This window comes from Moschus berezovskii, chromosome 9 (genome assembly GCF_049115385.1).
Source record: "Moschus berezovskii isolate FMDL1 chromosome 9, NW_MosBer_1.0, whole genome shotgun sequence".
NCBI classification, from domain to species: Eukaryota; Metazoa; Chordata; class Mammalia; order Artiodactyla; family Moschidae; genus Moschus; species Moschus berezovskii.
Genome location: NC_142468.1, coordinates 100,440,143 through 100,465,164, shown reverse-complemented (window position 1 = coordinate 100,465,164; position 25,022 = coordinate 100,440,143). Strand labels below are relative to the sequence as shown.

The 25,022-nt window shown below is 37.7% G+C and overlaps 1 protein-coding gene and 1 pseudogene across 1 annotated transcript; both read right to left on the bottom strand.

Moving 5' to 3' along the window:
• Positions 1-5,878: 5,878 nt before the first annotated feature.
• On the bottom strand, positions 5,879-6,814 carry LOC148776667 (olfactory receptor 4K1). Its single transcript, XM_088840366.1, has one exon. It carries the CDS (start codon positions 6,812-6,814, stop codon positions 5,879-5,881), a length of 936 nt encoding a protein of 311 aa, XP_088696492.1.
• A 9,501-nt stretch (positions 6,815-16,315) lies between these two features.
• Positions 16,316-17,286, bottom strand: LOC148776666 (olfactory receptor 4K5-like; annotated as a pseudogene).
• Between the last annotated feature and the right edge of the window lie 7,736 nt (positions 17,287-25,022).

Here is a 25,022-nt window from a genome sequence, read left to right as displayed (position 1 = left end):
GCAATGGAGACAAAATATGTCATTTAGTGAGAAGTGCTTCAGAGAAAATAAAGCAGGGCAAAGGAATATGGACTAACCAAGTGATCATAAAAGCCTCTCTGGGTAGGTTACATTTCAGCAGCAACTAAAGAAAATGAAGAGCAAGCCTTGAGGAAATCTACTTCAGACAAAAGGAATAGCAAACGTGCAATAAATTGTTTATGTGAAATAAGCATTCTCTTGAAAAACATCAGTATAATTTTGGCTGGTTTATTAGAAACTAAATAATGGAAACTTAGCTTTTAACCTTACTATGAAATTGGCATAATCGACTTTTTTGAACAATAATCTGCCTCATAGGCTTAAACAATTTTAGAAAGCTGTTAATTCAGTCTGTTAATTGGGCTTCACTGGTGGCTCAGAGGTTAAAGCGTTTGCCTCCAATGTGGGAGATCCCGGTTCGATCCCTGGGTCGGGAAGATCCCCTGGAGAAGGAAATGGTAACCCACTCCAGTATTCTTGCCTGGAGAATCCCATGGACGGAGAAGCCTGGTAGGCTACAGTCCACGGGGTCGCAAAGAGTCAGACACGACTGAGCGACTGAACGGAACGGAACGGAATTCAGTCTTAAAATATGGACACACACTAAAAACCTAGTCTTTCTTGTTTTCTAAAAAGAAATACAGATATAAAATTGCATTCCAAATTCTATACATATACTTCTGTATACAGAATTTGAAAAGCAATTTATATTTTTATTTAAATGTGTGGTGATAATTGTGTCATTCAAAATAAAATTGAAATGATCTGTGATTTCTTGTAAGAACCCTAGAAATGAAGTTTATGGCCAGATCTCAGAAACTGAGAAAATTTTTCTGTGTCTGTAGTCACATTCAATGATAGCTGCATGAGATATATTGTATTATTTAGTAAAGGTAAGACATCCACATCCGCATTTTAAAATATAAAAATTACTAATTACTTTTTTGTGTTACTCATAGAATCTTATGCCTTTTAAAACATCTTCCTATAGTGTATCAATGTATATACAAGGCTTGACAAGAGTTTTCGAAGTGATAAATGCAAAATCTATTGTTATTAAAATGACAATTTTTTGCCCGATTCTATTCTCTATCACCATATCTATTTTTTCAAAATAATTTAGCTATATGCTTACCTTCACCTGGTAAGCATCGACGTGTTAGCAGTGACAATAATCAAATAAGTCTAATGTTTTATTTCAGATTTTAGAATCTCATATACAAACTCCAAGCTCTTTTTTTTAATTTAATTCTTTTATATTGGAGTATAGCTGACTTACAATATTGTGTTAGTTTCAGGTGTATAGCAAAGTGATTCAATTCTACATATACATATATCCATTCTTTTTCAGATTCTTGTCCCATATAGGCTATTACAGAATCTTGTCATCTCAATTCTATAAATACTTTAGCCCAGAATCCCTTTAACTCTGAATGCTAATATCTATATTTAATTTTTTGCTTCATGTGATTAAATTCCACATAACAGTTTTGAGCGAAATCACAGGGGAGCAATAATAGGTTGAAGAAAAGAAGCCTCCAAAACCTATTGGCTTTAAAAAAAAAAAAAAGATTGAGTCACAAGAGCCCATAAGACAATGTTTGAATACCATACTACATGCCCCCAAATCTCAGATAACCAATCCCATGGACTGCAATAGCCCATTAAAAAAAACTTCCTTTAGTGAGGTCATCTTGCTGTGGGAATTATTAACATACTTCAAGTTGTTTTTCTAAAAACAAGATGATAAAAGCGTTTATTTGAAAGCAAAAGTACATATCACAAGAGGGAAATGTAGTGACCTAGGAGTCTGCAACACCAGTTACTCTTGTTTAACAAGCTGTCTCCCTCCATGTGCCTTTGTCTAAAGTGGCAAAGACAATAAACACCAGCCTAAATGCCCAGAGCAGGAATCTGTATCATAAGAAATATCAGTCTCCAATGGGCCTAAGATAATTAGAATCTTTTCTTTAATCCTTTGCTTTTATCTTTTTATGGAAATATCTATGATGAAGTTTTTGAAACTACATATCTTATAATAAGCTACCCCTCAAAATCCAATATTTTCATTGTCTTTGCTCATTACTTAACCAAACATCAGAATCAAAAAGAAAGTCATTTGGGCATACAGTGGGTAAAACTGCTTAGATACACAAGTAGTTTGCTTTTGGATATTGTGGAAAGAGGTCTCAGAGCAGTGAAAGGACTGAAGTCTACAGAGAAGAGCAGGTGGCAGCAAGAAAGGGAAACTTGGTGAGCCAATAAAGAAGCCCAGGTTTCTCTGAATTCTCTATTGATAGACCAGCTTCCTTCTTGATATCTTTCTCTTTAATATTTCACAGATATTTCAATTCTTCTGTTTCCAAACCTATTCCCCATCCCCAGCTAATGGCATTTCTTTTGCCTCAGCATTTTCAGCCAGAAACTTAGTACCTTCTTTTTCCTCAGTCTTTTTCTATATACTACTTTGTATTCTTCCAAAATATTCCATTTATTAAATTATATTCATTATATTCATTTTAACTCCCCTGTCTAAACCGTCATCATTTTTCTCCTCAAATGTTTCAAGATCTTCTGATCATCTGAACTTTTACCATTGACTTTTTCAAATCGATTCCTCCAGTTTGATCTTTAAAAATAAAATAAAACCATAAGTCATGCCAACCTTTAAAATAAAGCAGGCAGTTACCTTAAGGGTATTTGCTTCAGTTCAGCTCAGTCACCCAGTCGTGTCTGACTCTTTGCGACCTGATGGACTGTAGCACCCCAGGCTTCCCTGTCCATCACCAACTCCTGGAGCCTACACAAACTCATGTCCATCACATTGGTGATGCCACCCAAGCATCTCATCCTCCATTGTCCCCTTTTTCTCCTGCCTTCAATCTTTCCCAGCATCAGGGTCTTTTCAAATGAGTCAGTTCTTCACATCAAGTGGCCAAAGTATTGTAGTTTCAGCTTCAGCGTCAGTCCTTCTAATGAATATTCAGGACTGATAACCTTTAGGATAGACTGGTTGGATCTCCTTGCAGTCTATGGGACACAAGAGTGTTCTCCAACACCACAGTTCAAAAGCATAAATTTTTCGGCACTCAGTTTTCTTTATAGTCCAACTCTCACATCCATACATGACTACTGGAAAAACCATACGTTTGACTAGATGGACCTTTGGTGGTAAAGGAACATCTCTGCTTTTTAAAATGCTATCTAGGTTGGTCATAACTTTTCTTCCAAGGAGTAAGTGTCCTTTAATTTTATGGCTGTAGTCACCATCTGCAGTGATTTTGGAGTCCAAAAATATAGAGTCTCTCACTGTTTCCATTGTTTCCCCATCTATTTGCCATGAAGTGACGGGACTGGATGCCATGGGTATTTGCTTACTGACTTATAAAACCTCTTTACAAATTAAAGATATTACCCCTGTAGATAATACTGCTTGTCACCTAATTTTTCTTTTGACTTTATTTGTGATAGAATTTTAAAAAAAAAGAAACTAAAACTTTTGTGGGAATTAACGCAGTCATATTTGCCAACTATTTTTTTAACTTTTTGACTTCTGAATTTTTTTATCAAACTCAATGTGACAGGTTGTTCCCAATCACTAAAATCCCAAGTAGACCCAACAATGATTAGAAAGTGGAAGAACGTGTCTCTGGTAGTACAAGGAACTGGCCAAATCAAATGACCACTCACAAATTCTAATTTCCCTCTTTCTCCTACTGTTCTCCCTCACCTCCATTTTTCCTTGTGTCACCTACTCCTCCTCTACCTCAGTATTTGACTATTGAGGATCAGAGCAGCTAAATGACAGTTTTTCAAGGGTACTATTGGCAACTCTCCATTTTCACCTGCAAGTCAGAGTTAAAAGGGAAAAAAATACTACGAACAATATCATGAATGCATTAATGGTTATTACATATTTAAAATGTTTTGGCACTATATAAAATTCGTTTAAAAAAAAAAAAGTCATGTTAAAGGAACATTACCATGTTTGATATTGTACAAATGAATTTGACCTGAACTCTAAAGTTCCAAGAATTCTTAGCTAATAATTAGTATCATGGTTCTAAAAGACTGTCTATATCTAAGAGTCAGCTGGCTCTGATTTATCATGCAGAGTTAATATCTAAACACACAGTCACTAAGTTATGTTTTAAAATATAATTAAAATACTGAACCCAATGTGATGACAATTGCAGGCTTTCTATTTTCTGTTAAGCAACTTTTTTCTTTGTAGAATACATTTAGTCTTTTTGTTATAAGGCCTTTTTCATAAGACAAAGGGAGAAGTACATAAGAAACCTTTGGCCAGCGAATGAAACAATAATTTGTTGTTCAGTCACTAAGTCTCTTCTGACTCCTTGTGACCACATGGACTGCAGCATGCCAAGCTCCCCTGTACTTCACTATCTCCCACAGTTAGCTCAGACTCATGTCCATTGAGTCAGTGATGCCGTCCAACCATCTCATCCTCTGTTGTCCTCTTCTCCTCTTGCCCTCAATCTTTCCCAGCAGCCCTCAATCTTTCCCATCATCTTTTTCAGATGATGTGTTGCTTCACATCAGGTGGCCAAAGTATTGGAGCTTCAGCTTCAGCATCAGTCCTTCCAATGAATATTCAGGACTGATTTCCTTTAGGATTGACTGGTTTGATCCCCGTGCTGTCCAAGGACTCTCAAGAGTCTTCTCCAGCACAGATTTTAAAACCTTATTACCAGGTGGTGCTAGTGGTAAAGAACCTGATTGCCAATGCAGGAAATAATAAGAGATCTGGGTTCAATCCCTGGGTCAGGAAGATTCCCTGGAGAAAGGCGTGGCAATCCACTCCAATATCCTTGCCTGAAGAATCTCATGGACAGAGCAGCCTGGCAAGCCACAGTCCATAGTGTCGCAAAGAGCCGGACATGACTGAAGCGACTTAGCATGCTTGCAAAGCATTATTACAAGTACAAGAATTTTACATTCTCTCTTCTGTGTTCCAAGAAATAAGAAAGAATAGATCCGAGTTTCAAAAAAATTTTGTCATTTTTGTGCATTTGTATGTTTTAGGTACATAAGAAATTGACTTTTTCTGTGAATTTAAATATTCTATATCTGATGTATTTGCAGACAATTTCAAAGATATTTGCAATTTTTATGACTAATGTAGAACTCATTATAACTAACTTTTTCTACTTAAAAATAAGTAGACTAGGGAAATAGATAAGTATGCTGCTGATAGCAACAAATATCTAGAAAAAGTTTTGTAATGAATAGATATGTATATCAAATAATCTAGAAAAAACAGAAAAAATTTATTGGGACATAGCAGCAGATAGGAAAAACTATAAATAACCAAAAATTTTCAATACATGAGGAAAAGATAAGCTAAAAATCATGCAAGAAATGTATACAAGTGAGGTGAAATCTATGTTTTAAAACAATGTTTTTCCACCATGTCAATTTATAGAAAAAAATATTATGAATAAGTTGATAGAGCCTAACAGAAACATAATTTATTTGCATGTTTTGATTACAAGGCATAAAAATTACACAAGTTCAATTGAAGAGAATCACAAACTTAGTAACATGAATAGCTTTTTTTGTAGATTAGAATCTCTAAATTATTTATAAAATATTTTGAAAGGTTACTAAATATTTTCAAGAGAATTTGTACTTTAGAATTATGAAGTATGAAAAAGTGGTCAAAATTAAATAGCAAACCAAGAACTGGTTTTATGCAATTCCTTTGCAGTTGGGGAAAAAATCTAATTCTGTAATTGAATAACCCCAGTCATTAGCAAAAATAATTGGCTTGATGCTGTGATCCAGTAGGGGCTTTTCATTTCCATTGCATATTTATGTTCCTTCATGGTGTGTCCTAGTTTTTCCAGAAGCTCATATGACGGTTTCTCAATTTTCTCATGGCTGATTTAACATCTTCATTTCTCAGAGAGTAGATGATGGGATTCAACAGGGGTGTGCAAACAGTGTAAAACACAGAAAGGAACTTATCCAGCGAAAGTCTGCTAAAAGGCCATATATAAAAATAAATGCAAGGCCCAAAGAAAAGAATGACCACCGTGATATGGGAAGTTAATGTAGAAAGTGCCTTGGATGATCCGCTGGAGGAACGGTGACGGACAGTGATCAAAATGACAGTGTAGGAAATAATTAAAGCCAGAAAACAGCTCAGTGATATCAGGCCACTGTTAGTTAGGGTCATAATTTCCATTTCGTAACTATCCATGCAAGCCAACTCTATTACCATGGGAAGGTCACAAAAGAAGCTGTCTACCTCATTGGGGCCACAGAATGGCAGATCCACTGTAAAAGCCAAGTGGCTCACAGAATGAAGAATACCCACAGCCCAGGAAATAAACACAAAAATTATACATAGTCTTCGATTCATAATTGTGCTATAGTGTAGAGGCTTACAAATGGCTATAAATCTGTCACATGCCATAGCTACAAGCAACATCATCTCACTCCCAACAAAACTGTGAAGAAGGAATATTTGGGCCATGCAACCCTCAAAGGAAATAGTTTTGTGCTCCACAAAAAAGTCCACAAGCATCTTGGGGGTGGCAAAGTTAGATTGGCAGATATCAATGAAAGATAGATTACTGAGCAGGAAGTACATAGGAGAGTTCAAATGGGCGTCAGAGGAAACAACAACAATAATCATGATGTTGCCCAGAACTGATGCCACATACACTATTGAGAAGATGGCAAAGAAGAAAAGCTGAAGTTCCCAAGAATTAGAGAGTCCCAGAAGCACAAACTCAGACACCATTGATTCATTTGTGTGAGCCATGTTTCCAATCTACTGTTACCTAAGTAAAAAAAATCAGGAAAATGTCACAATGATTGACACCTATCTAGTATATATACCAAAGAAATATGGTAAGTTTTCAATTAAAAGTTAACTTAATGAGACTATGTAAATAGTCAATAAACTAGTATTTAACATCTATGTCTGCTGTGGAAAGCAGAAGTGAGAAACAAAGATAATTAGATATGGATCCTATCATAGAGAGATAAGATATTCATATTAAAATTAAAAATATAAAATCAGAAACATGCAAACAATACCTGATGAAATAATACCATGCTGCTGCTGCTGCTGCTAAGTCGCTACAGTCGTGTCCGACTCTGTGCGACCCCATAGACGGCAGCCCACCAGGCTCTGCCATCCCTGGGATTCTCCAGGCAAGAACACTGGAGTGGGTTGCCATTTCCTTCTCCAAAATAATACCATAGATATTAGCAAAATGAAATTAACTATGCCAAAGTGGTAAGGTAACATATCATGGGGTATGTATCATTTTAGCTAAAACTATTTAAAAGCTTGTAATTTGCTAGGCAAAACTGAAGGAAACGGCTATTTTAAGCATGGGGAATAGCAGAACTAAAGCTACAAGTGTGAAAACATGAAAGGCATATTCAGAGAGCCATGAGCTCAGTGGCTTGGCTGGAGGAGGGTGTGCTAAGGAACAGTAAAAATGAAGTTGGGAATGGTAGGTTAGGAGTAAATCATGGATTCAATTAGCCTTAAATGTAATTCTAGTGGGTTACATGAATGTTCTCCAAACTGAGAATCATAAAGTGACACTGCTTTAGAAAGCTTAATAGAAGCAATTTGTGACCATGTCGAAAGAAGAGGCAATGGTAATACTCTGAAAGTTTCTGTGAAAATCAAGAACGAGAATGTTCCTTTCATCCTTTGAACAATAGTTAATCAGAGTTCACCTTCTGTTGCATAAATACCATCAGTGAATGAGTCACCTATGTGTCTTCAATCTCGTCCAACTCTGCCTTTTGTCTCTTCCCAAACATGCCTGACACACCTGGATTTATCAAAATCTGTTTGTTCTTTTGGAAATATTTTATATGACTATATGTGGTGCATTTTGAACACATAATAGATTTTCAAAAGAGAAAATTTAAGTAATGTGTTAATAGCCTCTAAATTGATTTTTGACATTTTGCTTTATTACATTGGGCACCATGTGGGCAATTGATCCCAGAAGGAAACCCTGCACAACCTCTTGTGGATCAGAAGACATTTTTGGCTTTAGCCCTGTGTATCCAACACAACACAAGAGGTATTAATTTGTCACTATACTGATTGAAGTTCTACACCCTGTATACTTCAGTGAAAGATATAACTAATACAACAGATATTTAAAAGCTTAAAAGCAAAACTGAACCAATAAATTAACCAATTAAAAATATTTACACTGTTAGAAGCTTTAATTTATGTGATTATAACCTGATTGCTGAGGCACTAAATTCTACCCTTTCAAAGAATACTCAGTGCATTTGATTTACAATCTCTAGTTTTAAGGGGAATCAGAAACTTAAGTTACTCAAGAATAGAAACAGATTAAAAAGGCAAGAACTGACCTCATTAAAAGCTTCCATTATGTGATTCTCTTCTCCATGTGGAAGATTTGGGCCAGTGTTGGCTTTTCTGAACATGTATTTACATGAGCGATGCAGAGAAGGAGACAAACAAACATTGGAAAGGAAAGAAATTCCATTTCTAAAACTAAAAATGATCCTACAAAGCTACAGTTATTAATTTTAAACATATAAAATTTGAGGCCATGATGGACTTCATGTAACTTTCAGTCTCCTAGATAAAGCCTGACAAATATCATGATAATTTAGTGGAATAACATTAAAGAGAGAGAGAGGGAGAAAGGGAGAGAGAGAGAGATGAAGATAAGAAGAAAATAAGGAGGAGGAAGAGGAGAAAAGGGGGGCAGAAGAGGAGAAGGAGGAGAGTAGAAGGAAGAGGAGGAAGGGAAAGCATAGTGGTTAATAACCTGTAGTCAGTGGTATTTATTCAATATTTAAAGATCGTCTCATCTTTTAAAAAAGTATTTCTGAAATATCCAAATTTTCTACAAAGTATCTAATAGATGATAAGATTTGTCATTTCACTTTTCAAAATACAGGAAACAACTACAAAATCTTTTCCACCCTAGTTTCCTATGATTTCTTAATCCAAGTAGAATAGACTAGGGTCAATGCTATATCTCATTTTCTTCTTAATTTTTAAGGTAGTACCCATTAGTAAAAAAAAAAAAGAACAACTAACTTTTGTCACTTTTCAGCTGCGTGACTGCCTATGGAAGGTAGAACTAGATTATTTCCAAGGCTATTTTCATCTCTAAAATTCTAAGTTCAGAGGCGGTTATGTTATGGAAATATGTGGAGTTTATAAAAGTCACTCACAATTCCTTGGGCTAGGCACAGAGCACCAGAAAGTTATTAATGAATCATACACCTTTTTATTGTCAATGTACTTCAGAAGAAATGCTTTCGAAATGCAAAGTACGCTATAGGAGAATTTCCTCATTCTTGGTGTAAAACCAAGTTTGAGACACAGAAGTTGATGTTACATCCATAGCCATCTCTAAATTATGTTAATAGATCTCCAAAACCATAACATGCATAAATTTGTTTTCATTATTTTGTCTTACAATAGCTAATTACCTGTTTGCCTAACAGCAGAGCAAAAGCAGTAAAGGATACCCTTACTGGCCATTATATAGTTACACCTTCTTCATTCTAGGCAAATTGTGATAGCAAATAATCGTTTTAACAAATGGCCAATTATCTTCTGAATAGAAAGCATAAAAATGGCATATAAGGGACAGATAATGGTTATATCATACTTCCTTTTGTTTATCAAATATTAATCCTATTATTATCAACTTGGCTGCCCTTCATATTAAAAATATTTTCAATATACTCTTGACTTGATGCATTTAAACTTGTCCCTGAACTGAGCTGTGCAAAAGCATACCCCTCAGTTCTTGTCCTGAAGTAGTGAAGGCTCTGCTCCTCTTGTCCTGGACTATACAATCACAATATCTAAGGTAATGCAATATAAAGCTTTCCATCCTCAATCCAGGAAACTGATTTCTTTGGGGAAGTGAGAAATCACCCTTTAGAGATCTGATGTCATCCAACAGTGGGAGTAATCATGTTTTACAAAATAATTTTTCCAGGAGTGGAAAAGAAAGGAAAAAAGTTTATTACCAACGAGTTGGTGTGTATGAAAGCAAAAGATAATTTATCTCTGATTCCTAGTCAGCAAAGTAATTTTTCAATTCCTAACTTTCTGTCGAGCGACTGAATTGAACTGAACTGAACTTTCTGTCAGTAAAACAATCATCAGTCCAGTTCAGTTCAGTTGCAGTCATGTCTGACTCTTTGTGACCCCATGGACTGCAGCACGCCTGGCTTCCCTGTCCATCACAAACTCCTGGAGCCTGTTCAAACTCAGGTTCATCAAGTCGGTGATGCCATCCAACCATCTCATCCTCTGTCATCCCCTTCTCTTCCTGCCTTCAGTCTTTCTCAGCATCAGGGATCAGGATCTTTTTCCAGTGAGTCAGTTCTTCACATCAGGTAGCCAAAGTTTTGGAGTTTCAGCTTCAACATCCGTTCTTCCAATGAATATTCAGGACTGATTTCCTTTAGCATTGACTGGTCTGATCTCTTTGCTCTCCAAGAAACTCTAAAGAGTATTCTCCAACATCACAGTTCAAAAGCATCAATTCTTCGGCACTCAGCTTTCTTTATGGTGCACCTATCACATCTATACAAGACTACTGGGAAAACCATAGCTTTGGCTATATGGACCTTTGTTGGCAAAGTAATGTCTGCTTTTTAATATGTTGTCTAGGTTGGTCATAGCTTTTCTTCCAAGGAGTAAGCATCTTTTAATTTCATGGCTGCAGTCACCATCTGCACTAATTTTGAAGCCCAAGAAAACAATCATACTGTTTTACAAATGATCACCCAGCCTCAGAGTGGTTTCCTCCAATCACAAGGAGCCCACTATTTCACAGGACACTTAGTCTATTGTTAGAGTGCTTAACTGGTTCTACCATCTGTAGTTTAATAAAGAAAACCTACTCCCACTTAAACATAATGTCTCTTCAAATATTTTAAGGCACCCTCATATCTTCTACCGGAGAAGGCAATGGCAAGCCACTCCAGTACTCTTGCCTAGAAAATCCCATGGATGGAGGAGCCTGGTTGGCTGTAGTCCGTGGGGTCGCTAAGGGTCGGACATGACTGAGCGACTTCACTTTCACTTTTCACTTTCACACATTGGAGAAGGAAATGGCAACCCACTCCAGTGTTCTTGCCTGGAGAATCCCAGGGACGGGGGAGCCTGGTGGGCTTCCGTCTATGGGGTCGCACAGAGTCGGACACAACTGAAGTGACTTAGCAGTACCATATCTTCTACATGAAAAATCTATTTCTCTCCCAAAATATTTCAGCTGTCTGTGAAATGAAAATATCTCCTGTCATATCAATAAATAAGAAATGTTGAGTCATCAGCGATTTCTGGGCTCCAAATGTGGATGAGGGCTCCCAAAACAGAGCAGAATGCCTGTGATCCAGCAGATGCCACCATCCTACCCCGTATGACAATCGCTGAAGAGCTGGGGGGATGCCAGAAATAGCCATTTGCCACACCTGCCACTCCATATGGTGAACAAGGAATTAAAGATGTAAACAAACTAGAAACAGAATTTGGCCCTAGATAGCTGAGATGCATATGAAAGCAATGAATTCAGTGAGCCTGAGCCTTGCATCTTCCCATGATATCTGGTTTTCCTTACTACTTAGGAATAGTCTTTGATGTTCAGACTGCTTACCCACTTTGCCGCAAACTTGTATATAGCCTGATTCCTTCTCCTGCCTCTTTGGAGAAGTTATCTCAGAGCTACTGAGATGCTGTCTCCCAGGCTTGGAGTCCTAAACATTCCCACCAAATAAAATAATTCTCTACTTTGAGTTTGTGACTATATTTTTAGTGGACAAGTCTTTTCAACTATATTTTATATAATACATTGTCTAGATTTCCAAAGGTTGTGATGTAGATGTAGGTTTTAAATGGTCATCTTTAAAGAACGAGATTGAAATAGATTTCTCCTATCACTTTGCATGTGTATATGCTAAGTGTGTGTGTGTACTCAAACGCGAGTAAAATGTGCACATGCCTAAGGACACAAGAACAATGGCATGTACTGCAGCATTGATTGAGAGGGATCGATACTGGAAACAACCCAAGTATCCATGAATTTGAGAGTAAAGATGTATAATGTTTTAGTGTGGTGGAATACATTCAGTGATTAAATTATTACACTATTTTTATAGATGAATATGTGTAAGATTAAGAACCTGACAAGGGAAATATAAGATTGGTAAAATTATCAAGCACACATTTCTACAAACCAAACATATGGACACACCATATATGGACACACATTGACTAATATTAAAATGCACAACATGAAAGTTGTGAGTTAAATTTTATTCAGGGACCTTACTGAAGACTATAGCCCAGGAGCGCTTTGCTTAGTTGCTCAGTCGAGTCCAACTCTTTGCAACTTCATGGACTGTAGCCCACCAGGCACCTCTTCCACAGGGATTTTCCAGGGAAGAATACTGGAGTGGGTAGCTATGCACTCCTCCAGGGAATCTCACCAACCCAGGAATCGAACCACAAGCTCCGGCATTGCAGGTGGATTCTTTACCATCGGAGCCACCAGAAAAACATGGAGAACAGCCCAGGAGACAGTGTCTCAAAGAACTCTGAGGAATTGTCTGAAGAAGTGAGGGAGGAGCCAGAGTACAAATTTCTTTTGCTGAGAAAAACATGTGGTCAAACAAAATAGCAGATTACTGCTAATTACAAAGGAACAGACACATCAAATTAATGCTTTTAGTGCTTTTCTATGTGTGGAAAAATACAAGAAGCTGAGGTCATTGAAAACTGTCCTTCAAAGGGCATCTTGGCCATCTAGAGGTAGCATCCACAGCGTCGTGTGCTGCCAGTGTTTCTCCATTCCGAGCCCTCTCAGGCGCGCTGGCAGCAGGTGACTGCAGTGGAGAAGGGTTTGGTCCTTTCAAAGCTGATACAGAAGGCAGCATTTGTTTCTTTATACTAACTTCTTATAATAGTAACTTTGCGCTTTGAATGGTCAGAATTAGTTTCTTTCGCTTGCAGGAAAAGAAAAAAAGATTATCGTTAAAATAGCTGTCAGTTCAGTTCAGTTCAGTCGCTCAGTCGTGTCGGACTCTCCGCGACCCCATGAATCACAGCACGCCAGGCCTCCCTGTCCATCACCAACTCCCGGAGTTCACTCAAACTCATGTCCACAGAGTCGGTGATGCCATCCAGCCATCTCATTCTCTGTCGTCCCCTTCTCCTCCCGCCCCCAACCTTTCCCAGCATCAGTAGGGAAGCACAATTTGCTACCCCAAAATATTCCTTTGGCATGAGAATTATTTTGAGATGAAGACAAGTAAGATGCAAAGACTCAGGAAGAAACTTTGATATTCCCTTTAACTGCCTCAAGAATGTAGACAGGATCTGTTTTAGGAAGGGAGCTTGATGGGCTTCCCAGCTGGTGGTAAATAATCCGCCTGCCAATGCAGAGACAAGTTTCCATTGTTGGGTTGGATTCCATTCCTGGGTTGGGAAGATCCCCTGGAGAAGGGCACAGCAACCCACTCCAGTATTCTTGCCTGGAAAATCTCATGGACAGAGGAGCCTGGCGGGCTAGAGCCCATAGGGTTGCAAAGTCAGACACGACTGAAGTGACTTATCGCAACACACTGTCACCTTGATAGCTATAATATGAACTAGGTGTATAGCCGGGAGGAACACAGCAAAGTCTGTTTGTTAAGATTCTTCTCAGTGTCCCATTGTCTCTGCACAGCTCAGCAAATATTCGTTTTCCAAACATTTGCTTTTGTATTTCCATGTAAATTGCCTTCCTCTCACCATACCTCTATCACCAACATCCTCTTTTCTCTTTACCTGCAGGCAGTATTTAGGTGAAGGTTTTAGCCATTTTGGTGAGTTACCCAGTTTTCCGGGTCTCTCACATGTATGTATGTTACTAAATTTTGTTTGATTTTCTCCTGCTAAACTGTTAACTGATAAAGCTTCTTTGTCAAGAAATAGACAAAGGAGGGACTTCCCGACATTTTTAAAAACTTTAAAAATGGTTCACATCAAAAATACACATTTTTTTTAAAAAAGGAAATGAGCTAAGGAAAAAATATGTGTGTGCTAAGTCGTTCCAGTAGTGTCCAACTCTTTGCAACCCTATGACCTGTAGCTCACCAAGCTCCTCTGTCCATGGGATTCTCCAGGCAAGAATATTGGAGTGGGTTGCCATGCCCTCCTTCAGAAAGGGAAAATATACTTTTTATTAAAGGAATACTTGTAATTTTCTTCTAACCTTTCTTATTACCTTTTCTGATAAAAGGAATCACCAGACATAATTGTTACCATTGCTCTTTTTCTTGGCACACATGGGCTGGAAATTCTTCTAACTTATCTGAAATCGTATCTACTGCTAAGAAAGTTGTCAAATTCATCAACATTTAAAGGTAGGACCTGGAATATGCAGCTCGTAAAGAGATTACATAAAGAATTAAGAACAAAATGTGTTTTTCTCTACTACAAGAAAAATTGCTGGCTTTCCAGACATTCTTTAAAAAAACTTAGTTGAGATATAGATAGCACTTTATATCTCCTTGAGCAAGACCTTGTAAAGATACTTTGTTCATTTACATACAATGTAAGTGAGGCCATGTGGAAAAATTCAAAATTTGGAGTCCTCTGACACGAACATTTCTTCTTCTGTGAAATTAACTCTGGGAATTCAGACTCCATTTCTTAATATTTAGCATTTTATTTCAAGAAGTTCATTAAGATACAAATTTAAGATTAATTCAATGTTATATATATGACTGTGAGGAAGGCTGATCGCCGAAGAATCGATGCTTTTGAACTGTGGTGTTGGAGAAGACTCTTGAGAGTCCCTTATATTGCAAGGAGATCCAGCCAGTCCATTCTAAAGGAGATCAATCCTGGATGTTCATTGGAGGGACTGATGCTAAAGCTGAAACTGCAATACTTTGGCCACCTCATGCGACGAGTTGACTCACTGGAAAAGACTCTGATGCTGGGAAGTGTTGGGGGCGGGAGGAGAAGGGGACGACGGAGAATGAGATGGCTGGATGGCATTACCGACTCTGTGGACATGAGTTTGAGTGTACTCCGGGAGTTGGTGATGGACAGGGAGGCCTGGCGTGCTGTAATTCATGGGGTCGCGGAGAGTCGGACACGACTGAGCGACTGAACTGAACTGAACTGATATATGGCATATAGATTTCAATGTCAAAAATTACCTACCAAATCAGTTTACCCAAACTAAAAACCAATGCCTTCACATTACAATGTATAACTGAACAATAAAGTGCAACAATAAATAAAAAAGGCAAACAATAAAGTGCAAAATTAGAGTTTTCATTCTTAGCATAAAAGAGAGACTAATATTTCCATAATCTATTTGCCTTGTATGAATTGAGAAATTTGGGAAAGTAAAATTAGAAGGTCTAATCAACAGTAATAATTTTCCTAACTGTCCCCAGAGTCCAGGGTAGAGATCCATTTGTGGGGTCCTGATTGCTAACCAGGATGTATGTTTAACATTGATCATTATAACAAAGAACTTTGTATTTGGCCCACATACAAAGAGTGCTGCACAGCTCCTTATAGAACAGACTGAAAAGTCAGTGTTGAATTGGTCAGCTTTAAAGATTCTTCTGTCTTCTACAACTAGTAATTTCAGAGGAAACTGGCATTTCCTTAACTGATCAGAGAAAGCCCACTAAATATTTGAAAAGTAAACTTCCAATTATATTTAGTTCCATACTTTAAAGCACTGTTAATTATTGGAAAATAATATGGGATAGGCATAATTGATATTGGAGGAGAAATCTCTTAGCTGAAGAATCTTCACTTAATTTTATGCACTTATCTTAAATCAGTGAAGCTGCTGTCCTCTGGATGGGAAAATTCAGTTTCAGAATCTTGAACATTATTTGCCTATATTGATTCTTAGGCATGTAAATTAGGAAACTCATAAGATTTTTAAAATGTCTAAAGTTATCCCCACCAAAGAATCAGCTACTCATTCTTTTTTCCCATCCTATTTATATTTACCTATAACTAAAGCATCTATGGTATCTATATACAACCATCCCATAACTTATCTCCAGAACCAGTAGTCATGATTTTTTTTTCCTATTCTTGGATATGTAACTTTTGCTAAGATGATATCAGGGAAAAAACTTAATATCCACTAAATATCTCTAAATCATCTTCTTCGTTATTTTCACCACATTTAAGATATACCATGCAAGCATGTTGAAAATATTTATAAACAGACTATTGATTTGTGGAATTTGAATGAATTTGGTCTTAATAAAGGGAATTCCTCACTATTACTGGCATTTCAGAAATTTTCTTGGGCCTCAAATAATGGGTCATAATTTTCCTCAAGGCAGTCTTCGTATCTTTGTTCCTTAATGTATAAATAATAGGGTTTAGAATGGGAGTGAAAATGGTATAAAATATGGCAAGAACTTTATCCACAGGGTAGATGGTAAAGGGCCACACATAGATGAATATGCAAGGTCCAAAGAATACTATTACTACAGTAATATGGGCAGCCAGAGTAGAAAATGCTTTGGCCATTGCAGCAGCAGACTTAAACCAGACAGTGATGAGAATAATGATGTAAGAGCTGACCAAGAGTGAGAAAGTGCTTAAGGAAAGGATTCCACTATTGACTACAATCAGGATTTCAATGACGTAAGAGTCCAGGCAGGCAAGTTTGGTCACTCGAGGGAGGTCACAAAAAAAGCTGCCTACTACATTGGGCCCACAAAAAGGCAGATTCACAGTAAATGACAACTGGCTTAGTGTGTGCACCAAGCCCACAGCCCAGGAGATCATTACCGGAGCAGCGCAGTCCTTCGGCTCATGGTGACGACATAGTGCAGGGGTTTGCATGTGGCTACGTATCTGTCGTAGGCCATGGAGACAAGTAGCGCCATCTCCCCTCCAGTGAAGAGGTGAGTGAAGAAAATCTGAGCTATGCAACCACTGAAGGAGATGGTCTTGTGTTCACTCAGAAAATCAGTAATCATCTTAGGAGTAGCAAAGGAAGCCTGACAGATGTCCACAAAGGAAAGGTTTCCCAAGAGAAAGTACATGGGAGAGTGCAGGCTGTTGTCAGAAGTCACTGTGAGGATAATGAGAAGGTTTCCCAGCACAATGACCACATATAACACAGAGAAGAAAACAAAAAAGAAAATCTGGATCTCCTGAGAACTAGAGAGTCCCAGTAACACAAACTCAGACACCACCGATGAATTGACCTTATCCATGGATCCAGGCTGCAGACTTGCTCTGAAACAATCCTGAAGAAGGGAAATTGGGGGAATCAGAATTACAAACTATAACACTTTTAATGTAAAGGATTCTGAGATACCAGATATAATGCATATTTGCTGAATGAAAAATTTTGAAGAGACCATGATAATATATCTGAAGAGTCAGAAGGAGCTTGTGAGAATGTCCAAATAATTTTACCAGTCTCATTAGAATCCCTTGAGTTTTGGGATAGTCTTAATGATCTTTCACACAGTAGTAAAGAAGCTCATTCATGACCTAACTTATCATGATCACAATGTAAACAAAACTTTACTACTATTGCAGGAATAATAACAATTTAAACAGTTCCTACTAAGGAGATACTGTTGAATATATATTTTCCAGGTCTATAGTTGCAACCTAGACTGTCAATTACTCTTTTGCATAATTTCTTAAAATACATACTATAACTTTATCTTAATTATCTAAAACTCGTCTTTGCTTAATAATTTAAAAACAAAACCTAAATTTTCCATTATGCTTGCCTATAAAGATTAGATTTAGAATAATTTATGATCCCCTTGCCTAGTGTCCTCCATGAGATTATTAAGACATCTTCATAATTAAAGACTAGTTGTTTCAGCATAGAGAAATAAAAAATAATTGAATTATAAATGCCCCATGCTCCTTTAAATATATTTATTTGGAATCAGAATAATCCTGAGAATTATTTCAAACTTGCATTTCATTTCTTCCCTGTAATAATATAGCCCTGCTATATAAATCCAATTCCATTGAACTGAAAAAAAAAAAAAAAACTTTCAGGAAGCTCTATTTATAGCTGTATTTGTTCTCACAATTAACCATTGATCACATTTATAGTAATGAACCTTAGAGTGAGAAGTGATCTTACCCCCATGTAAGAGCATATATGTGTTCAACTGCCTATTTCATATAAGAAGTTAAAGTCTCACTCTGTCTCTGGGATATCGTCCTAGACTCTCAATCCCACCCTCTCTAGCTTTATTGAGTAATAACTGATGAGTAAAACATATTTAAGGTATACAGTGTGATATTTTGGTACTTGTATACACTGTGAAATTATTATCACAATCAAGCTAATATTAACATATCCATTATCCCACATAGTTATATTTTCATTTGTAAAACAATTAAAATCCAGTCTCTCAGCAAATTTTAAATATATAATGCATTACTACTAACTATAGTCACCATGCTGTATGTTAGATCTCCAGAATTTATTCATCCTACATCTCTGGAGTCGAACTATTAAGAGAATCCATCTTAAAAAATTAAAAATTAAATGAATGTGTTAGTGGCAACAGTGTTTATAACAGTATGTAATTGCAGTATTCTGAAATATACCATACATTATTTTACTACCTTTTCCATGTGGACTCACTTTCTTTCTGTTTCCCCATCTCTAAAGTTGTTCTTGCTCAAGTTTATGAACTTATACATAAAATTATGAACTCTACCTAGTGAAAATGTTTATTGTATGAATACAACGTGTATAAAGGGGTTCCCAGGTGCTGCTAGTGCTAAAGAACCTGCCTGCCAATGCGTGAGATATGAGACACGAGGCACGAGTTTGATCCCTGGGTCAAGAAGATCCCCTGGAGGAATTAGTAATATTCCATTATATGGGCTTCCTGGTGACTACTAGTAAAAAGAACCCGCCTGCCAATGCAGGAGATGGAGGCTCAATCCCTGGGTTGGGAAATAGCCTGGTGAAGGAAATCACAACCCAGTCCAATATTCTTGCCTGGGAAATCCCGTGAACAGAGGAGCCTGGCGGCCTATGATCCACAGGGTCACAAAGAGCTGGACTTGACTGAGCAACTGAGCACACAGCACAGTGTGTATCAGTTATGAGAATAAGGTACATTTCTGGCTCACAACTTTTCTCCTAATTCAACCGTTTCCCCTTCCAGGATTTTTCATTGTGTAACTGTCACTGTTATTCTTCCAGGCTGTAAACCTTACTTTTTCCTCTCTCTTCCACTTGTAACATCTCATTACTCGTTAAAGTGAAAAAATAAATTTTAAATTCTTTACCTTGACAACAAAGTATACATGGTTTCGTCTGTTTTATCTACACTGCTCTCTAGCAAAGACACACTCAATCATTTATTAAGCTGGTAAACACTACCTATTCATTTTTTCCTATCTTTCACAAATAGATGGTCTATTCCAATGCAAATGTCATCTCCTCAAAAAGTCTTCACAGAACTTAAGCTGAAATTTCTCACCTCCTAATTTTGTTGAGGTGCTTTACTTACATGTATATCATTGCTCTTTTAAGGTAAGAGTTTGTGGGTAGCTAACATTTCCCACCACATGGAGCGATGCTTGAATACTTGTGCATCGTATGTACAGCTCACAGGATATAGTGCAGATATTCTGCATGGAGTAGACTTTCCATAAACGCACTTAGTGCTCACTGAAATATATTCCACTCCATATCTATCATTTGCTTAGTATTTCTCTCTTCTAATCTCCCTGTGCTCAGAGGCCTTCCCAGTAAATTGTCTACAAAGCATAAACTGCCTACATAAACTTCATCTCCACACGGAACAAAAATACTTCATCTCATTAATAATACATGCTCATACTTGAGTTGTTAAAACCAGTGCCCATAATCCAACCAACAAATTCAAAGGGAATAAAATAATCCCTTTGAATTGCAGCATAGAGGAAATTACTTATCTTTTGTATTGGAAATAAACAGCAGTCTGTTTACTAAGCTTTTAAAAAGTGATAAAAAATAATGAGAATCTTAAGAAATTTGCACAGTATTTCTATAGGTTTAAATAAATCTTGTAAAACCCACTTTTACAGAGTGTAAAGTAAATCATTGATGCAAAGATATACAACCACAAAACTATAAGCTGAATTTGGTATTAACATTTCCACAATTTTTTTATAGTTTTCCTTCATAGGCCTGTATCCACAAAGAAATATATAGCCTTGATTTTCATGTTTATTTATTCAGGTGCTAGGTAAGCATGCCATATTGGATTTTTTAAGGTACAATTGGAGTTTGTCATAATCTGCCCAAGAATACTTCACCTTCTTACATAATCTCTCACAAATTCTTCCAAACCTGCTAAAACACATGAACATTCTCATCTTGACTTATTTTCTGTTACTTCTAATACATTTTCCTCCCATCTGTGGATTCTCTTTGAGGCACAATGTAATAATGCAATACGTACCTGGACACAATCTATTTTTTATGTACATTTTTGTTAGATATAACCTACCTGATATAAGATATATCAGAGATGTAAATTGAACTCTTCAATTTTCTATTGTGGGATTAACTTTTTCCACCTGGTCATAGATGCCTTTTTCTCCTGTCAAATTGGAATAGTGCATGGTTTTATCTAAGTGACCAACTGAGGCTTTGGAGATGTCGCAATAGATAGCAAAGGTTCATCTTCCAATGGGTATTATTAATACTTTCCACTACATATTCCCTTTGGAACAAAGTAAATAGCATCCCACGCTGCTGACAATTATAATGAGGGCCATAGAATCAGAGGAGAAAAAGGGAGAGTCTTTCAGCCCTTGGGCAGTATACAGAGGAAAGGACAAAGAATAAGAACTTAAAGGAGGTAGATTCTTGTTCCCAACTCTATTAATAACTAAGAATAAGTTATTAGGTAAATCATTCAACTCAGCCTCAGTTTCAGTTCAGTTCAGTCGCTCAATCGTGTCCCAACTCTATTAATAACTAAGAATAAGTTATTAGGTAAATCATTTAACTCTGAGCCTCAGTTTACCCTTCTGTAAAACTACTTTAACATTTCAAGTATACTCAAAGAGAACTGTTAAATGCCTTTGTATAGTGTTCAACTTTGCCATATTTTAATGTTTTGCTATATTTCCTTCATCGTTATTAGTAATAAAACACTGTGAAAGGTAGCAAAATATACCACCCTGAAATATGCCACTTTGGCTTAAGAATCATTTTAATCTCAGGACAATTGAGAAGAAACAGATATAAGCAAAGCTCTCTGTCCTCCCTATCTGCCTAAATCCAGGACATACATTTGTGTGGGTGTTCCCTTCTCCTTTCTACCAGGAAGGTCAGAAGTTAATCAGAGACAACTCCAGATCCTTACCACCTGAGATGACACCAAGGAATCTACATAACAAACCTCACTAACCTTATTTAAAGCAGTCTGTTTAGTTCGCTTGTTTATAAATTGCTCTGACGGGTACCTGTTATACATTCTATTTGAGCAAAGACTTGAAGGGATTGGAATCATAACTATGTATATTCCTTGTTGGATGGGTTTCCACATGTTTTCCACAAATTTAGCCTCTGTTTATCCTTAGCTTAAAGGGAAACCAGTCTGCTCTTTATTTTGCACCCTCACTGTACTTGGCTTCTAACTCTTCAGAGAACCCAACCTCACTACCTGCCTACATGCCTGGAGAAATATTTGAACTTAGGGGCTAACCAGCCATATTCTTTTGGGTAAAACACAATTTCTGAATCTCAGTTTCTCCATTTGTATGTGGGAATGATGGTGAATCACTGGGCCTCATTCTCTACCTAAAAGCTAGTACCCATTTCTTCTATGGTTAGTAAAATAAAAGCACAATAAAAATCATGTGATGAGCATGACATCTTTGATGATAAGAGAGACTCAACCCACATTTTTTTTTTTTTTTTACAGGAAAAAAAAAAATGAAGATGGGGGAACAACACCTTCTCAGGTCCAGTGGGGATAGAAGTCTGGATTCTCAATACCCAAGGATAAGTGAGGAGCTTCTAGTCATTGCTGGGTGGGAGAGAGTTCTGGCTCCTCCTGAGGTCTCCTTCAATACTACCTGGCTGGGAGGGATTGGAGGCTGATGCTGCTACCCACTTACACCAAGGGAGGAGGAACTGATTATAGTCTGACAAAGATGAGAGCTCTGGCTCCCTCCATGCCCTCCTCTGACACCATCTCAGGAGGTGGGGGGATTTGGGTACATTTTTACAGTTTGGCCAGGGATAGGAGTCTAAGCTATCCATTGGCCTTTGCAAGTGTGAAGTGGGATGAAAGATTTTTTGGTATGGTGTTTGGCTGGAGTAGAGAAATTATTTTGGAAGTTTTCTGTCTTGCCAGCTGCCTTCTTGGTTCTTCAGCTTGAATGAAGATTTTGTTAGGATTTTTTTTTTCTTTTCTCATTAGAGTTCCTGAGTTGTTGGCTTTTTAAGTTATATAATGTCATTCCTTGGGCCCCTATCCAGTCTCCCTTCTTATAATGTTCGTTTTGTAGATCATGTCCACTATTATAATTGTATTTAGCAGGAGGACTATGGAAAATTATGTCTATTCTTTTTACCCTAAGCAGAAGTCACCTGCTTTTACTTTATGATGGTAATATTTTCTCCTTTTTATTTGCTATATATATATTTAGTCATTTTGAACATATTTCTTATATATCTAATAGATTTACTACTGATTTGAGGGGGAGGTTAATCTATTTTGTCTGCTGACTCTTGTTTACTGGGGATATGTTCCTCGTGTTTTGTGAGTTTGACTGTGAACTCAAACTCAGCAGGACTTCAGTTCAGTCCAGTCGCTCAGTCGTGTCTGACTCTTTGCGACCCCATGAACTGCAGCACGCCAGGCCTCCCTGTCCATCACCAACTCCTGAAGCTTGCTCAAACTCATGTCCATTGAGTCGGTTATGCCATCCAACCATCTCATCCTCTGTCGTCCCCTTCTCCTCCTGCCCTCAACCTTTCCCAGCATCAGGGTCTGTTCCAGTGAGTCAGCTTTTCACATCAGGTGGGCAAAGTATTGGAGTTTCAGCTTCAACATCAGTCCTTCCAATGAACACCCAGGACTGATCTCCTTTAGGATAATGAACTGGTTGGATCTCCTTGCAGTCCAAGGGACTCTCAGAAGTCTTCTCTAACACCACAGCTCAAAAGCATCAATTCTTCTGCATTCAGAAGCAGGACTTCATGTGTCTAAATCCATGTGATCCTTCAGAAACAATTTTGTTTTTGCTTTTCCAAAAGCCACCCAAACTTCATTGTCCCTTTGAGTTCTCAATACTGAGTACTGTGTTGTGCTCAGTTGAGTCCGACTCTTTGCCACCCCATGAACAGTAGCCTGCCAGGCTCCTCTGTCCATGGGATTCTTCAGGAAGCATATTGGAGGAGGTTGCCACTTCCTCCTCCAGGGGATCCTCCTGACCCAGAGATCGAATTCATGTCTCCTTCACGTCCTGCATTGGCAGGCAGATTCTTCACCATTGCCCACCATGGAAGCCCCTGAGTTCTCAATATCATATGTGATTTTATCAGGTAATTGTGTTCAAAATATACACAGCATATAAATTCAAACTCTAAACTTATATGTAGGTAATCCTACTATTGTAATTTCCAAGAGGAAGCCTTTTTATATCCATAAGTTCAGAGTGAAAACAGATATTTTGGTCTTTTCCTTGTACTACTTAGTTTTCTCTGCTAGTCCATACTTTCACTGAAGTTCCCAGACCCAAACAGTCCTGCGCAAACAAAATTTACCCCTGATAGCCAAGCACTGCCCATCATTTTCATGACCTACAGTCACTTTCCATCAACATCCCCCTCCCAAAACTTCCACTATTTCAGATACCATGAAGTCCTTCATTTCTATTAAATAATACCAAAAACTCCTATGTATTTTTATTATTCTTTAAAGTTTCAATAGTGTTGCCAATAGAGGTATAAGCTTGGTTTTCTAATTCATGGATATTTTGTAAGGATGGAATGAGATGATATATAAAAGTACAATTTATAAACTTTATGTGATCATTGAATATATGTTTTGCTTTATCATTCCCATTGTTGTATTATACACGCCTATGTTTGGTTACCTTTTAGGTCTATGTTTCACAGAAGAATCAACAAAACCTTACAGAATGGTAAAGTTACGGAGGAAAAATGAGTCTAAAACTGCTTAAAATATAATTGGCATTAAATCCTATTCCATACAATTATTTCTTCTATATATGGTATATCAAAAGCATAATTTGCCTTTGGTCATGGACTTTCTTTTAAAGACCAGAAGTCAGAAGTTAAATTCAGTATTATAACTTTCAAGTCATGTAATACTAAAACTCAAGTCACAGAACTGGGTGAATTTATTTTTCATAAAATTCTTGTCAGTAGCTAAGCCACTCCAGTACTCTTGCCTAGAAAATCCCATGGACGGAGGGGTAGGCTGCAGTCCACGGGGTCGCTACGAGTCAGACATGACTGAGCGACTTCACTTTCACTTTTCACTTTCACACATTGGAGAAGGCAATGGCAACCCACTCCAGTGTTCTTGCCTGGAGAATCCCAGGGACGGGGGAGCCTGGTGGGCTGCCGTCTATGGGGTCACAAAGAGTCGGACACGACTGAAGTGACTTAGCAGCAGCAGCAGCAGCAGCAGCTACCATGAGTCATGAGTCTTTATCAGCATGAGTTCCACAGGCCTACATGAGGGATGAAAAGGTGCTCTTGCAAATTACCTTGGGCCAGAGACTGGAGGTAATTTGTTGGTTGGTCCCACCAGGTGAGATTCTCTTGAATCAAGCACTGATAGCTGCCTAGTTTCCGGCATGGACCCAATCAGGTCTCCTTTCAGAACCTGCAGTTGCCCTGCTTGTGACTTCTGATCTCACATGGGGTTGTTTCCACACTCATACCTGTGACTGAAGTGAACAGCTGATTGCCTCACTCTACCTT

Bases quoted from the DNA above. Each gene is read 5' to 3' on its own strand.
- LOC148776667 (XM_088840366.1), bottom strand. From the start codon at position 6,814: ATGGCTCACACAAATGAATCAATGGTGTCTGAGTTTGTGCTTCTGGGA.